The following is a 16900-nucleotide window of genomic DNA, read 5'->3' on the forward strand; positions in this document are numbered from 1 at the left end:
CTCGCTCCTCATAGTCCACACGTCCAGTGCGGCCGCGGCAAAATGGCGGCGCCCAGGCGGCCTCACGAGGAGGAGGCTGCTGCTGAAGACGCTTCGGTGGAGGCGAAGCGGCCTCGTGGGCAGAGGCGGCTCTTGGTGGTGCTAGAAGGGGCGAGTCTAGAGACTGTGAAGGTGCGGGCGGTGGGGGTGTCCGGCCGGGCTGAAGGCGGCCGCGGGGGCCTTTCTTCACGTCGTCTGTACTTTGGCCGTAGGTGGGGAAGACGTTCGAGCTCCTCAACTGCGACAAGCATAAGGCGCTGCTGCTGAGGAACGGCCGGGACCCCGGGGAGGTGCGACCCGACATCACCCACCAGGTACCGGTTGGATCTGGGCAGCTCGGGGCAGCGGTGGAGCTGGCCGGCAGCCGGCCCGGGGAGATTCCCCTCGGGTCTGGGGGGTCTGCTTGTGCCCCTGGAACGGGGGCGAGTTTGGCTTTACCCGCCATGCTTGTGGTTGAAAGTTTAGTCTATTTGGTTATGGGATTACCTCTCAGCATTACAGTAGAACCTCCATAGTCAGATGAACTCCTTTCTGCTTCAGCATCTGTCCCTTCTGCATTTGTAGGGCCTAACGCTCTACTTTTCCAAGAGTTCACTCTCTTGTGCTTTTTCTATTGGGTGTTTTACTTTTCTACTGCGTGTTTTTCAGAGTCTCCTGATGCTCATGGACAGTCCGCTGAATCGGGCTGGCCTCCTGCAGGTTTATATCCACACCCAGAAGAATGTACTAATTGAAGTCAATCCCCAAACCAGAATCCCACGAACTTTTGATCGATTCTGTGGTCTTATGGGTAAGTCATTCAGACTTTATACCAGCCACAGAATAATGCAGGAAGATGGTCAGGATCAGAAGAACTTTGGAAAGAGTCAAAAGGTTGCACCAACTTTATAAACATGTGAAGGTGTCTTTGTGAGTCCCAGGATGCATAGTCCAACTATGTGTTCCTTAGCACAGTGGGGAGTGCTTGTGTGAGACTCTAGCAGCAAAATAACCTGCTGATCAGCATTTCTTAGAACTGCTTTAGGTGATGCTGAGAACTCTATAAAGATGGACCTTTTTGTCTACTTCACCTTTGATCACTAGGTAGAGGATAGGATTCCTCCAGCAAAAGAACAGACAACTTAAATAATTTTATTCTCTTGTCAGTTCAGTTGCTGCATAAGCTCAGTGTTCGAGCTGCTGACGGACCTCAGAAATTGCTGAAGGTAAACATTCTTTGACTGTTCACAGGTAATGTTGCAACACTCCTCCACTTCAGCTAGCAATGTAGGAGTGGGTTGTTTGGGGTTTTTTATACAAGCAACTATGTGGCAGGGTCTCTCACCTCTACACCCCTGTTAACTTTCTGTTTTCTGTAGGTGATTAAAAATCCAGTCAGTGATCATCTCCCTGTGGGCTGTATGAAGATAGGTACTTCTTTTGCAGTTCCTAAAGTGTCAGATCTGCGTGAACTGATTCCTACAGCAGAGCCAGTTGCCATTGTTGTGGGAGCTTTTGCCCATGGTTCGGTAAGTGCACATATCCCTTATTTGGAGTTACAAAAATCTTTATCAGCACAGATTTCAGTCTTGTTCTGAGGATGTTTTTTTTTTTTTTTCTTTTTTCTTCTGCGCTTTTTAGGCTTGGTACTCCCTGTCTCGCCCCCCCTCCTTTCTTTTCCCCAGGTAGGCTTGTCAAAAAAAGGCCCAATGCTGCAACACTTGTGAATTTTCTCCCTCCCAAAAGAGGGCACTAGTGAGGTCTAGCATTTGTCTTGCTGGAGGAATACTGTACCTCTCCAAGCAGTGGAGATAGATGGGAGTAAGTGAAAACCTGCAGTTTAATTTTTTTTTCCTCTTTCTCTCAGGTCAGTGTTGACTATACAGAAAAGATGGTCTCCATCAGCAACTATCCCCTCTCTGCTGCCCTGACGTGTGCTAAAATTACTACTGCCTTTGAGGAAGCCTGGGGAGTAGTGTGAAATTCTGCTGCTGTCATGATGGACTTCCATACAGTGACTCCACATTCTGGAAAGGCTCGTTCACTTCCGTGTGGATCTGGTGCAACTTTGGGCTCCTGGAAGGGAAAGGGCTTCAATTTCATCTTTGTAGCTTCTGGATCAATGAGACTTTAAATGGACTGCCCTACAGAGCCTTTTGCCTCCTATTAAATGTTGCTTTTGGTAAGAGTGCTTGTGTATTTTGCTTCCTCATTTTCATACAGGAGCAGGCTCAATCCCTTTATAGCAGGAACTCAGCCCATCTTTATCATGGAACTGAAATTCTCAGCCGTGTCCTGCTCGCCTTGCAGCTGATGTTGCTCAGTCTGTAGAATTCTCTTGTTCAGTGGTGTGTGACAGTTCACACTTCCCCACTGAGGGACCCCAGAGGAAAGGAGATGAAGCCGATATGAAAAAAGACCAGGAGCAATTTTTATCTAGGATGACAAACGTAGAAAAGTCAGAAGGTGGCTCCAAACCAATACAGTGCCTGCCTTGAGTGTTTTACAATCATCTGATATCAGCTGACAGACATGAGTGTCCAACTGGAGGGCGGCAGAGAGATAAGGCAACATACAGAAGGTGGAGGATCTGGAAGGAGGCTCACTCCATTCCCCTCCTTTTGGGTCTCGGACCCTGTGCTTTCTCTTTCCCCCTCCTCGCGTTGAAAAAAGTCATACTTCAACACAGCAAACTTGGCAGGTGATGCTTTGCTTCTGGAGTGTCAGATCAACTCCTACAAATGCACAGGTGGTACAATCTGAAAAAGAGAAAAGTGCTAGATTTGCTTTGGATGATTTTATGTTCACCTTTCACCTTAGTATGTAACATTGCTGCCCCACTTCCCACACTTGGACTAGGAGGTGATTCCCTCTACCTAGTACAGACTCACCTTTTGGCTGTTACTCTGCTTTTTTTAGTTTTTCTTTTCGTGGCACAATTAATCTGCGAATGTAAGGCAAAACCAGTAATAAGGTGAAGAACAACACGTGGCCCAAGAAATAAATAGACTTGTACACCTGTAAGGAGAAAGGCAAGGTTAAAGATCAGCAAGCAGCTTTGAGCCAAGAACTTGAGAGACAGGATGGAGGGAAAAGGGGGGTTGCATGGCTTGTCTGGCTTCTAAATACCTTCATCCATTTATCCCAGGTGAAAAGGCAAAATGGCACTAGAGAGTAACCCATAAACATCCAGTGGTTAGCCTGCTGCAGCACATAGAAGATGGGCTGCAAGGCAGTGATGGAGGCCAGAGTGCTTAGTAGAGGACTGTCCCGAACAAGGTTTATGACCTAATTTAAAGAAAAAACAGAATTCTTATCAGTTGGATGTCCTGTGGCTACATATGCAGACTCTGGGGCCAAAGTTACTTATCCACCTGTGTAAAATTAATTTTACAAGCTGTTAGTCTCTAAAAAAGTAACCAAGCAGCCCATCCTGCTCAAAGTTTTAATTAAAAAAAAATCTGGTTTAAATATGGAATGTTGTTCTCTCAGTACTGGGAGATTTAGCAGAGACACTCAGCTCGTGCTTGTCCTCCAACCTTTTTAGCTGCTTCGGTTGCCCTCTACTCATACACCATGTTCTCCACTTTTCTTCCTATCAGCTTTTACAATAAGTTTATGGCTTGCCCATGCAGAAGCCATCAACCTACTAAACTCTTGAGAACAGAACTCTATCACATTTGAAAACCAATTTCAAAGCAAGCAGCTATTTTTCATGTTTAATCCAAGTAAAGTCTTATGGCAGTTTCCAGGCTTCCAGGGAAAAGTTAAGGTAAGTCAGACAAAGCGCACCTGTCTTTCAACGATGACTATAAGCAACTCCATTTGAAAGCACACCAGGTAGCCAGAGTGCAGCCCGTGCCAAATGGCCAGGAAGAACAGGGCCAGTGCCTGTGACAGCAGTTTGTTACCCAGGACCTTCAGACGCTTGAATATGTAGCTAGAGTAGAAAAGAAACAAAGTCCTTCTAGTTTATGGTCTGTCATCCCCTCTCCATGCCAAGAGCTGCAGGGCCCAGGGGACTGTAGACCTTTGCACACCCTGTGGTGACAGAAACAGCAAGATGGCTCTCCTTACCAGGGCAAAATGTACCCGAGTCCTTGTCTTAAAGAAACGCCAGCTAATGAGAAGTGCTTCATCCAATAACACACAGGGAAATGATATTTGATGATTCAGTTGCATGTCTCAGCAAGTGCTGAACCAAAACCCGGCTGAGTTGTTGTATAGGGAGCACCAAGATGTAGGAACCAGCTGTTAAGAGTGTGGCTGTTTGAGCAGGCAGGCCAAAGGGCTCACTGTGGTCCCGTTCCAGCCTCTGCCCCCCTCCTGCCATCAACTGCTTGCCTATGTTTATGAACTGCCCTTTTAGACTGAATGAAAAGATCTACCTTACTCAGTAACCCGTTTCAAATGGCACAGCAGCAAAACGTGGAAGAAAGAGTGCCAGAACTGAAAACTGGCAGATTCTTCCTCTACTGCTCCCTCTCAGGCTAGGGTCTTGGTTCTGTTGACACAGAGATTACCAACACATTATAGAAGGGGAATTTTGTCCTGCTCACCGGGCCACCCAAGCATTGGTGTTGATGTTGAAAGAAGCAATGGTCCCTGTGAACAAAGGTGTTGTCTCATACAGCCAGACTTTCATGTTGGCACAGGCATCCCACAAAGGTTTTCCACTCTGGTCCTTCCCATTGTAACCCAGACCAACAAGGATGCAGACACCTTCCTATGGAAAAAGATTCATGAGAGGAAAACATTGCCTTTCCAAAAAATGGAGAAAAAAAAAGGGGCAGAGCTGGGGAAGCTCTGACTCTCAATGTGTTGAGTGGAGAGCACCACTGCAGATGGATTAAAAACTGCCTGCTTTTTTAGTTAGCTAGCCTTTGCTAACTTAAAGTAAGATGAACTGACCAGCACTGATCTCCAGATATTTGGATTACTTCCATTTAGCACTAAGTCCGAGAGCATACTAAAGCAAACCTTTGTTCCTTTGTCCTTTGTTTCTGAAACAACATCTAGACTCACCGTAACAAGCCAGCAAGTTACGTATTTGTAGAGTATAATTTTGCCCCAGATCAATATGTAACCACAACGGAACCAGAAAGTCTTCTCCTGCAGAGACAAGAGTGAAATAGAACAAAAATAAAAACCGGAGTTGAGTGGCAATAATGAGGCAAGGCAGATGAGATCTCATCTTTTGTTTTAATCTGATGTATGTGTTGAGGCTGCTATAAGGACTGGACTGCCAGGCTATTGGCTTATGCAAATTTACAAATCATTCTCCTTCCTTTGGTAATATTTGCCTGTACTGAAATAGTTACTTTGGGAAGACTCTGGGATTAGCATAATCATTGTGGAATTTACACCCTCATTTATTCATACGGACACGGAAACACTGACAAGATGCAGGTAGGAATTATTTGTTAACAGTTTCCTAAGAATATCAAAGATTCTGGTAAACCTTGCAAGTTACTCTAGTGAAGCTCTTTGGATCTAATGGTTAAGCGGAAGGTCATTAAAAGGTCACAAAATACAAAAAAGGTCACAAAAACAAAGGTTCCCAAAAGCAACAGTAACATCTAAGATTAATTCTCTATTTGTAAAATTTTTCATGTGGTTTGGTTCAGCTTAACACATTCCTGTTCTGCATCAAATGGAATCCACAGGACAGGCAGTAAAGCCAAATCAGTTGTGGAAAGGCTTATCACTACTTGCTGACTTATTTTTAAATTGATGCACAACTGGAAAAAAAAAAATCCCCTCTTGCAGATCCAGTGTTTACCAGAGAAGTGGAATTCTTCCACACCCTAGAAGTGCCAAATGAATACATACCATGTAATCATCTGAGATGAGGTATTCATCAGAGATGTACAGGCTTGACAAGGTATAGGTTACTAGAAACAAGAGACCCAAACTCAGGCGCTTGAGAGCAGGCACAAAACTGAGAAAGAAAAATATGGAGGTCAAAGAAAAGCCTTGGAAAGAGACTGTCAAACTCATAATTTAAAAAACAGCAGTGGAAAAGAGGAGGTAGGGGAGATAGCGATAGGGAGTCACCATGTTCCACTGCTGCAGATGCCTCCATTTGGAAGCTGGGATGCTGACATCACCAGGATGGGACTAAGTCTGTGCTAAAGATGTCCAATGGTTCATGCCTGGAACAATGCTAGGACATTAAACAGAGAATTATGAGCAGCTTTGGAATGACCATCTTGTTTTATAAATCACTTTTGGTCACACTGCTTTAGTGCCCAGGTAAAATGCACTCTGCTGCAGGGAACATGTGGAGGATTCAGCATTCTGGGATCTTAGGAAGGTGAGGAGTGAGTGGCTTTTTATTACCTATTGGGTCTCTGGCCTGGAACGTCAGTCATCTCACCCCTTGCCAGTTTCTGATAGTCTGTCATGGAGAACTGAGGCCCCACCATGAAGGCACCATAGAAATAGGAGAATCCTGAGACCTCCAGCAAGGTAGGAACTCCCCGGACAGCAAATCGTCGCTGCTCAGGGGTCAGGAACTCCTGCACCAAAGGGAGTGGCATTAACATCATCCTAGGGGATTTCACACTAGCTCTGGATGTTATGTTCTCAGCCTACCTCCTTAATGGTCTCAGTTCTTGTTCTCCATGTATATGGAACTTTCTGCTTTGTACTTCACATTCATTCCTCTCCCCAGCCCTCTATCCCCAGCCCCTCTAAATAGCAACAAGACCCAATGGTTGAGACGAGTTGTGCCGATCTCTGTTCCCAAATAAGCTCAAAACATGGAAGGGATCTATTGGCATGCAACCCTGCCAGCATAGTGGGCATAGTAAAAGCACTGTATCTGATCTCTTTCAGTCCCTGATTGCAATTGCATGTACTTTTCCAAGACTTTATCATCCTACAAATCCTACTTCTCGATGCAAGAATTCTTTGTCTTTAAATACTTGAAATTTCAGCTTAGGGAATTTCAGCTCAACCTTCTTTTCTTGCAGTCAGAAGTGATTCCATGGATGCTGAAGACTCAGGCCCCAAAAAGGCGATGGGGAATGCAGATACTTAAAGTAGGATCAAGAGACTGTAGCAAGTGTTCTGCCCTCTCCCACACATTGTACTGTGCAACTTCTCCCACTGTTTCATCTGCTCTAAAATCCAAGCAAATGGTAAAGGGCAACCATTCACAAGGATATGGTAAGACTAAACAAAGGAAAGGAAGATGGGAACTGAGGTCCAGTGATGGTGGTCTGCAAGTTAAAGGTACACTACCGACAAGACACAGAGCACTGGGAATTGGGAATCTAAAGCAACAGATTTGGGGGAAGGAGATGGTGGGGAATTTTGAAGGGGACAGAATAATGTTCTGACATGATTGAAACAACTTTTGTCCATTTCTAATCACTACTGTCTCTGTTCCAAATTCTTTTCCATTCCAGAATTCAGTGCCCTCAGACACTCATAGAGGCTCCCCTTTCAGCTATGGCTTTCACCAAACCATGAATGCAGCTTGCTAACTCCCATTCTTTGAATTTGATTTTCTGACCTCTAGCTCACTGGAACAGCACAGAGGAGGGGAGGAAGAATGAAGGAGAAATGGTGTCTTACTCACCAGATCTTTTCCTCCATCATAGTAATCGATGGCCAGACCTAGAGGTGAGAAACAATTATTTGAAGTCCTGTGATGGGGTGAACAAGAGTCCTCTCTTCCCTGAGGCACAGCTTGCAGAGCACAAGAGATAGGAGGGAGGTGTCACTCACCAATCAACTTGAGCGTCAAGACACAATGTGGCATTGTCCACTTGATGTCATAATGCTCTGTGGCTGTGCAATAATATCCAGCCATAAGGTATGTCTGAAAGAAAGCATTGTTTGGGTTATTCAAACGAATTCCTCCAGCTGGTTTTGATTTGTCTCCACTTTTCCACCCACAGTTGCTAATGGGAAGCGCAAAACTGAACAGCGGGCTCCCTTCTACAAATTGTTGCAGTAAGAAAGAGTTTTACCATTTGAAACAAGAACGTGGTGAAGACGGCACTGATCGTGCGACCCATTAGTCTCAGTATGAGGAACTGGATTAGGACACATAGCAGGGAATGAAAGAACTGCATCCCTGTGGGAAGGGAAAGAAAGAGAGAAAGATGAAGTAGACATGACATTTTCCGACTACAGGACCTCCCAAACTGCAGCATGCCCTGGGCCAGGCAGCTCTCTTCCCAAACTTATCTTACCGAAATTGAAGTAAGCAATTGAGAGTCCCGTGAACACATTGTAGAGATGAATGAGGTAGGTCTCCTTCTGGAAGAGGAAATAGCGCTGGAACAAGGCAAAAGGATATCCTGAGTAGGGGAGAAAAAAAAAAAAAGATGAAGGAGTTGTAAATCAATGTAGACAAGCATTTGTAATGGTCCAGATTATAGCTTTCTTGAACATGTTATTAGAACATGTACTTTACATAGTTCTCAATAAAGGTCACAGCATACATTCACTGACATTGTATTTCCCTCTCGGGAGATAGATGCCTGATGAATTACTCTGTATATTATACAGAATAAAATACTTTTAACAGGAACATAATTATATCAAAGTTGACACTGCAGTGCAAGAAATTCCAAGTTTACAGTTCCTGGCCTTGTTCAATAAATGAGATTGATAATGCTGAAATACATTAATCAGACTTTATTCTCTGATTAATTTCCAACTTTTATGACACATACAGTGCATGTGGCAAAAGCTAGATGTGAAAAAAACCCCAACAAATAAACACACTGATTTAAAAAATTAAATCTGGGTTCCCACCTCAATCAGCTCTTAAATGATGCTGACTAGCTTTAATCCCAGAGTTCCACAAGTGACCTCCAGTAGTATACTCTTTCTTTGCTAACTTTCCAACTTTAGATTTGCATCTGATTTGTGAGGTACTGGGCACACAAAACTAACTAAAATCAACTGGGACTATGCATGTAGTATTTTTGAAAAAAAATCAAAGTCAGAAGCATTTCACATGGAGCAGCTAAGTGGAAGGAGTATTTTCCTTGCGTTTTCTGCATGTTTAGCTTCTAGTCTGATTTAGGAACACCTCCAGATTATTCATCTGTGACTCTAGGGAGAAGCAAATATTTGTGAAGCACTCTGGTAGTACAGTGAGAAGTACCACACATAAAACCATGAGTAAATGAAATTCTGTCATCTAGGCGAGGTTCACGTAGTGTGCAATAAACACTGCCACATATTAGACAACAAATATATATAATGTTTTAATACGTATTGACATAGGAAGTATTGTGAAGTTTGTTCTTGCAGTTAGTGTTTCTAAAGGCATGTACACAATGATCTGAACTGGGATAGCAGAAGCAACTTTCATTCTGGCATTTCATAACTTATTGCTTTACTTTGCAAGCTTGTATTCTGTTATCCCAATTAAAAAACAAAAGAATCTCTTCTAACAAAACAAAACAAAAAAAAAAAAAAAAGGAAATTCATCACATACCACAATACTGGCATCCACACAGCTTATTAACCTAGCTGAAATCTGTAGCAGTGCATAGATCTCTGCTACTTGCACTAACAGAGCAATAGTAGCAGTAGGTAGTCACATTTTATATGAAGCAGTAATAAAAGGTGATGAAATGCACATTTCGTTGAGAAGTGTTTGATGGATGGAAGGTTTCCAATAAGCAAGGCCAAATCTAGACACTACTGTGAGAGGAAATGAGAAACTCTGTCATGTTATGTAAACTACATGTCTTGCAGTCTGTCAGCACTAACAGGCTGAGGCGTGACTAGAGCCATTTTAAGGTGCTCTCCGTTCCCCCAAATCCCGAGGGAGGGAGTCCTGAATTTGGGACTCCTGGTCCCCCTTCTAGAGCCCAGGTGGCGGCATGCTCTACTGAGCTCAGATGTGTGCACCTGCTGCTTCTTGAAACTGAGCTGATGCTCACCATTTCCTCAGCCTCTTGCCACCCCTCTTTCGGTCTTCCCTGCCTCCTTGCTCTTGTTTCTTCCTCCTTTTGTGTCCCACATCGGTTTCCATGCCACAGGCTGCTTTCTTGGTCTGAGCAGCCAGCCAGCGCCACATACCACGGCCCTTCACCCGCAGAGCCTGGCAACCTTGCTCTTGTTCATCCAGCTTGCTCTTCCCTTCTGCAACAGCAGCTCCAAATTTCCCTACAAAATGCCATACCCAAACCACCCCTTTCCCTTCGTGCTCCCCCATGCTTTTTATACAGCCTCCTTTTCGTTAGCCAGCATGTCCTTCTGTCCCATTCCCCCCACAGCTTCCCTGAACACCACCTGAGGGTCAAAGAGGGAGTTGGCAAACAGTTCATCACATGGGTTCTCTTGGGATACAGGAGTCACTCAAAGAATTAGAGCAATTCATGTGGTTTAAAAATAATTTAAAAAAAAGTAATATTGTCTACCAGCCTTCTACTCAGAAACATACAGACAGAGATTATTTTTTTTTTCACATGCCAGTTTTCTTGCTGAAGTTTAATAACAACTGGCTTTGTGGAATGGAAAGTGGTAAAAAAAAAAATAAAGACCATCAGTTTAGACCAAAAGTACTGAGGTTTACTGTGGAAAAATGTTTCCCCCTTTTGAGCAAGGGGGAGAAAAATCATATCAGAAATACAGGCAAAGCACAATTTATTGCTGTTTGTTAACACATAGAGTTTTAAAACCACATTTTCAAGGGTTTCCACACTCCCTCAAAAATCAGTACAATCTTGAAAAACATTCAATTTTCATAGGAAAAAAGTATCTGTTTTTTGGCTCTAGCCATTTCTGTAGACAGAATTAAATGATGACTGAATACTACGATGTACCTCAAATTTTAAAGCCAGAAATTTTATCTATTTTCTCCCACCCCCAACTAGTTTTCCTACTCTTTCAAAGACCTCTCCCACTTGTCAGACGTACACCTTTTCAGCTCTACATACACCATACTGTGGTTTGGGTAATGCTGCTATGAGGGAAAAAGAATTATGAACCCTTGCAAATAAAGAGCTCCTAATATGCACAGCATACATGTTTTTAGAAAGGTGCAAATTTAAATTGTGGTCTTGTACTACATGGGTGCTGTTCCAGTTGAAAAGTCACAATGTCAGCCTAAATTCTGATATCCAGAGCCACTTGCTAGTACTCTGGACTGCAATTTAGTTACAATTTTGCTGCTCACCAGATAATTCTCTCAGTTTTACAACTGAGCCAGTTCCACACTGCAGATACAAACTTTAACCCCCAAATGGCAGTGGATAGTAAATATCAGCAGTCATTCTGCTGTGGCCTGTGCACTTTTGAACACTCGTAAACTATTAAATAATGAGCTATTCCTACCAATAACAACAGCAGTACTCCCACCCCACTACTATGTTCTTGAAGCAGCCTGAATTAGCACAGAAAAAGCCGGAGAGCAGTTTTTGAAGATACTGTTGCCTCCTGGCAAGCTTGCTGTCACATTTGAGTACCTCACCGACAGGATGCTGCGCTGCTTTGCTTTTGCTGTTCAGAAGCAACAGGGCTGGAGCCCCTGCTCCTTGCTGCCAAGGGACCCTACACAGCAGCTCCCAATCTGCCAAACTCCTCCTTCACCGCTTCCTCAGGCAGAGTGGACTGAGGCAGGAAACCAGCTGTGATACTCCTGGAGAAAACAGAAGGCGACCCCCTGATTCAAAGTAATTCTCCTTCTGTATACACCATGGAGTTGAAAAGCAGTCTGCAAGCAGAGTTGATTTTTGCCTCTAGATAGACCTTCTATAAAAAGGAATTAGAAATTGATATGAGGGACAAATTAGCTGAGACATGCAAGATAAATTCCTCCTTTTTTTTCTTTTTTTTTTTAAACTTCACATGAACAAGAGTATGATCTCTGGTTAAAAGAACCCCAGAACTGGAAGGAAAGGACAAGGTCAGCTTCTTGGTCACAGCCATTTGAGAGAATAATGGGCCACCACACAGCACCCAGGTTGTCCACAGATACAGAAACCTAATTGAGCAAAAGAAGTAAATGATTAAGAGGCTGGATTAGGCAGGAAGAAAGTTCTACTAATTCCAAGCAAAAAATAGCGCTGTCAAGTTTGCCATCTTCTGGAATGGGTGATTAAGATGCCTGCCTTTTTCTGGAGAGAGAGCTGCAAATAAGAACACCAGAAACATTCTTTTCATCTCTGCTCCCTTTATTTCCCCTTCTATATGCATTAGCTCTGTTTCATCTTCAAGAGAGCAGATCAGACTGTTTTTCCTCTTCTCCCTTTTGCTGACCTGTTAACTCCACTTTTGTAACATCTTCTATTTTCTTATAAGAATGCTAAAACTAAAAGGAAGGGGACAACAGGAAAAAGACATGTTAAAATATAAGCCTCATCTAATATTTTTCACTTCAAAGATATTCCCTTTTTCTGTCTATAATACCGCAAAAGTCCCACACCTTATTTAACACTGGGTGCATATAAGTGAGTATTTTAACTCAGCTCATAATTGTACTTTTAAAATCCACTTATGGTGCTTTAGTTTGCACAGCAGAACTGTCTCAAAGCATATGAAAAGGCCTTTTTTCTGATGAAACTGCACTGAAAAGGCACTCCAGCGGGTACCCGGCCTGTATGGCTGGACTGAAGTAAATCCAAAGTAAATGTCCAAAACACATCAGATACTGCTCACAAGTAAGTACGCTTTATAGATCTGCTCCTACTTTACATTTTACTTGCTAATGTAGACACAGTCAGTGTGCAGCATTATGCAGCTCTCTTTTTATTATTTATAATAAAAATAAGATGTATTTGAAGTTAAGAGTTTGAACAAGGCAGCACATGAGTGCTCTGTGACAGGGCTGCTTTTAGCACCTGTGACAGGATGGTACTGCCTCTTACAACTTCTCCTGTCTCTTACCCATTAAAACCAGTTGTTTGCCTCCCCTTCAGTAAGGTTCTTGCTTGGCTGACCAGCTGGGGACTTGATTTGGGATAAGTCATCAGCTATGGTTGACCACAGGGAGAATTTCACTGAGCCAAAAAATCTTCAGGATGCAGTGAACACAAATAAGCAGAGAATGTAAAAAAAAAACGGTGAGAGGTAGAAGAGGAGAAGATAAGACTTGCAAGCAAAGCAGCTGGTTTCTGACACCTGTTCAGCAGGAATGTGTTACTTTCTGCAGGTCACTGCTATGTCTGTAGATGAGGGAACACTTCACCAGTGCTCTTCCTGGCAGGTCTGAGTAGATCAGCAGGGCCAGTTCTGGCTCAGGGCTGTAAACAGTATGTTGGCCCCCTTCCATATTATGCAGCAGAACATGCCAGGTAGCTTGCAAGCCACAGTGTAATAGTACAGCCAGATGTTTTAATTCTTTGGGATCATACAGCCATGCAGGAAATAAGACCAACCTAAAGTCTTAAATACACAGTGCCACATGGCCTCCTGTATCCTGGCTCACACTTTGAGCGATGAAAGCAGGAAAGAAAGGTCTCCTCTCATGGGAGGACAAGAGCAGCAGCACAGAAACCCTCTTCTTCTCACCACTGGAGGGGCTCCCCCTTTCTCTGTGAGAGCCTAGGACACCACTTGTTCAGATCGCTTACTCCAGCAACTGGAACATAACTGTAGGTACAGGGCTGAGATCACTGGTGTCTTCCACACTGACCTAAAGACAAGAGTTTCCCCTGGGGCAACACTGGGTCTTGGACCTACTGAATAATGCAAGGTAGAATACACCTCTCAAAAGACATTTTCATATGACTGACAGATATTAGGGTACTCGACAAGTGACAGGGTCCAGAACTATGCTTCAAGTATTACTGCTGTTGATAATATTGCCAAATTGCAGCTTAATTTCTTCAAAGGTTGTTTATCACAAATTTTCACATACAGGAAGTCTGAACTAAGTTTTTAATCTTGTACAGTCTGAGTAATGGACTCTAGTTGTACTCTTTGCTTCAAAATTATGGGATGTATAAAAGGTGTCTCTATTTTAAATACAAAGCTGTGACTAAAATCCCCATAATTTGTTCAGCAATGTGGCGTTACAGTCTTCACTTGTTCACTGAGAAAATGTGGTGGGCGCCCTTTAGGACTACTCCAATTTTGATTCTTGGTTGGTCTTCCTTCCTCCTTCTCTCCTGTATTTGAATTTTTTTCAGTGGTGGCAGAATGCTAACAGTTTTAAAGGACTTCTATTGGTTATTTCAGATCATGACTAAGTGAACATTCTTATTCTGAATCAAGAGAGTCCATTTGGACTATTTTTTTCAACAACAATTCAGCTTTCTCTATACATGAATGTAAAAAGTTGAAAAGTCCTTTGCAGTTCTTCCTCTTTTTCAGAAGGCTATTTTTAGCAGTTTCTGGTAATGTCCTGAACAGTGAAACTCTAGAGAAAGTTGTCACAGTAGAACTGCACAGTGTAGATGGTAAACTACATCACAGAGGTAGAAATAAGCACCAACTTTGTAATCTAGATTTGGAACAGAGTACCATGCTTCATCCTCATGGTCTTGTTCTGAAATAATTCAGCAGTATTAGCTGCAGCCAACAAAAACAATTTTCTTCCTGAATCTACGCAAACACCTGAGATGGAGGAAGGGAAGGAAAAGCAATCCCTTGCCTGTCCTAATGCCATTTCCAGCTTCTAGAAATGCCTTTCATTTATATGCCATGCCATCCTATTAAGTCATCAGCACTAGTTGCATTACCAAGTGGCTTAAGGCTTTCAGTCAAATTAAAAGGATTGTAAACTAAGCTGCAATTAAATGAACATTTCTTTGCTAGTGCTGGGTTAAGGAACTCTTCCCACTCCTCATGTTGCTCTGGAGTGGTGCTTGGCCATTCCTTTTAATATAATGGTATAATGCTTTACTACCCATTCATTAAGCAGGAAAGCTGAAGTCAATCCCCTCTGCCCGAGTGGTTCAATCTACATGACCTGTAAGAGTACCAAACTACAGACAAGGCTGTTTCACATGACTCTAAGCCTTCCATCTAAAGTTATGGCTTCAATTGCATGTAATTAAGAGATACTAAGCTAGGGAGAAAGGACAGGGAAATGCACAGCTCTAGCCTCCTGGTTTGGCACACATTTTAGGTAGGCAGTGGAAGGAGATGTGAGTGGGTTCCTGATCCCATTTAATACAACTTTAACTACAAATTATAAAGATCCATTAAGATTTTATGCAAAATAGAGAGTGGCCTACTTCAGGAAGGGACACTGCCATCTCAGTGGCTTAGTGTAAACATGTGCATGGAACATTTGCAACAACACACACAAATCTCACACTTAATGAATCTATTGACTTGCAGTGGGCATCTCTTTTTATCAGTAAGATTATAACTATCTGCTGTTCATTTCAAAGAAGTCATTTTGCTCACCCATAAGACACCAAGCAGGAAACAGCCTCTCAATGTCACGTTCTGGCTTACTGCTAGTGAGAGGCAAGAAAGAACTCTGAGGGTACGTTCTGCAAAGGCATCCCTCTGCTGTAGGTGTCTGGCTCCACACACACTTTCCAACACCTTTTCTGCATTGGCACTTGTTAGACTAGTCCCTTAGCTGGTTCAGTGGACTAACCTGGCAGCAAACTATCTGCTTTTTCTGGTTTAGGTTTCTGCCAGGCAAGTAAATTCAATGAGACTGAAATTAAAGAGAGACAGACATGGGAGCAGGGAAAGCAGGACCTTTCCCATTTAGCTGTGAGGAGCTGCTAGATTAATTCATGCTGACTTATGTGTGTGTCCTGTATATGTTTTCTATTACTTCATATTTGTTCTATAGAAGTTTGGTTTAACTAACTTCTAAGATCAAAATGATAGTCAGTTCAGTCCCCTATATCAACTCTTGACATGAAGAATGATTTGGTTCAGTTTGATCTTACACATCATAGATTAAATCAGGCAGAAATAAGTCTGGTCCAGACCACAGTTATGAAGTGACACAACTTTTCTTGCTTCTTTTTTTTTTTTTTTAATTATACTTCCAGTTAGCCAAAGCAACTTTATTTTGACAGATCACACAGTAGCAGCTGTGTCACTTCAAATATACTTTTAGGTTCACAACAAAGCTTGTATTTTCCATTCTGGTAGGTGACCACATCACCAAAAGCTTTCAAAAACCAAAGTTTCATTGGGCATCTATCTGCAGAGATTTATGTAGACAGCACATATACATAAACTTGAACTAATATTTTGGAAGCTGTAACGTACCCCTCAATTGTCAGCACACAATTCTAGCCTCGCATTAACCAATTTACATGTGACTTAACCATCTCATGTTTAGATAAGCATAAGCAACATGCGTTTTGCAACATGCTTCGCATTACAGGTGGAGTGCAGTGCAACATCCCAGGTCTTCTGGCCACTGAGCTGGCAAGTTTTGCTCACCCTTACCTGGTAGTCCCCGCGGTGACACGCCACTCCCGCATAGTTCCAAGATTGCTGCAGACGCTAATAATGTCTCTTGGCAGAGACCTCACTGCACTCGGGACGGGGTAACAGCTCATAGAAGTTGTGGAGGTTCCTAAGCGCACCCCCCCACCCGGACACACGCTCATGGGGAGATTCCTAAGCGCTTCCCCCGCGCCAGACACATGCTCACGGGGAGTTTGATGCACCTGGCACCAGCACAGACAGTGGAACAACCGCAAACAAAGTTCTTGCGCCCAAAACACCGTTCACGACCCACACCGCAACTGGACTGATTTCGCAGCACGCCGAGGGCCATCACCGCGGCGACTGGCCCCGCGGGTCTTAAAGCCAAGCTCTGCCCCCCGGACGCGGGGTACCTGCACCCCTTTCGCAGGCTGCCTGCCAGCGCCGCACCCGGACTTCCTGCGGGTGAACACACCGGCTCGCCCGTCTCGCTTCGGAGCGGGTTCCCCCTCTCCCGCAGGAGAGCCGGACGGTCGCGCCGGGCTCCCACACC

At 43.5% G+C, this 16900-nt stretch overlaps 3 protein-coding genes across 5 annotated transcripts in view; 2 read left to right on the top strand and 1 right to left on the bottom strand.

Moving 5' to 3' along the window:
• The first annotated feature begins 22 nt into the window (after nucleotides 1-22).
• On the top strand, nucleotides 23-8027 carry EMG1 (EMG1, N1-specific pseudouridine methyltransferase). Of its 3 annotated transcripts, XR_003398367.1 has the most exons (8): nucleotides 23-171; nucleotides 252-353; nucleotides 688-829; nucleotides 1186-1244; nucleotides 1398-1547; nucleotides 1886-2200; nucleotides 6996-7650; nucleotides 7929-8027. XR_003398367.1 is itself a non-coding variant. In XM_026848219.1 (6 exons), exons 1-6 carry the CDS (start codon nucleotides 43-45, stop codon nucleotides 1997-1999), a joined length of 696 nt encoding a protein of 231 aa, XP_026704020.1. In that variant the 5' UTR covers nucleotides 23-42; the 3' UTR covers nucleotides 2000-2206. The 3 variants fall into 3 exon arrangements, 2 of the variants coding, with proteins under 2 accessions (XP_026704020.1, XP_026704032.1); XM_026848219.1 differs by lacking the exons at nucleotides 6996-7650; nucleotides 7929-8027 and having other exon boundaries at nucleotides 1886-2206; XM_026848231.1 differs by lacking the exons at nucleotides 1886-2200; nucleotides 6996-7650; nucleotides 7929-8027 and adding an exon at nucleotides 1704-1858.
• On the bottom strand, nucleotides 2428-13253 carry LPCAT3 (lysophosphatidylcholine acyltransferase 3). The gene is made up of 13 exons (XM_026848198.1): nucleotides 12883-13253; nucleotides 8226-8333; nucleotides 8001-8107; nucleotides 7756-7849; nucleotides 7607-7644; nucleotides 6361-6539; nucleotides 5851-5959; nucleotides 5044-5130; nucleotides 4578-4744; nucleotides 3811-3958; nucleotides 3148-3306; nucleotides 2910-3036; nucleotides 2428-2777 (listed from the first exon to the last, which is right to left on the bottom strand). Exons 1-12 carry the CDS (start codon nucleotides 12884-12886, stop codon nucleotides 2920-2922), a joined length of 1317 nt encoding a protein of 438 aa, XP_026703999.1. The 5' UTR covers nucleotides 12887-13253; the 3' UTR covers nucleotides 2428-2777; nucleotides 2910-2919.
• C1S (complement C1s) overlaps nucleotides 11031-16900 on the top strand; it is a 22791-nt gene continuing 16921 nt past the window's right edge. The window contains exon 1 of the mRNA XM_026848169.1: nucleotides 11031-11036. The gene's annotated coding sequence lies outside the window, so the exon portion shown is untranslated. The remainder of the gene's footprint in view (nucleotides 11037-16900) is intronic.

Source organism: Athene cunicularia (assembly GCF_003259725.1).
Source record: "Athene cunicularia isolate RWA chromosome 1 unlocalized genomic scaffold, athCun1 chr1_part1, whole genome shotgun sequence".
Taxonomy (NCBI): Eukaryota; Metazoa; Chordata; class Aves; order Strigiformes; family Strigidae; genus Athene; species Athene cunicularia.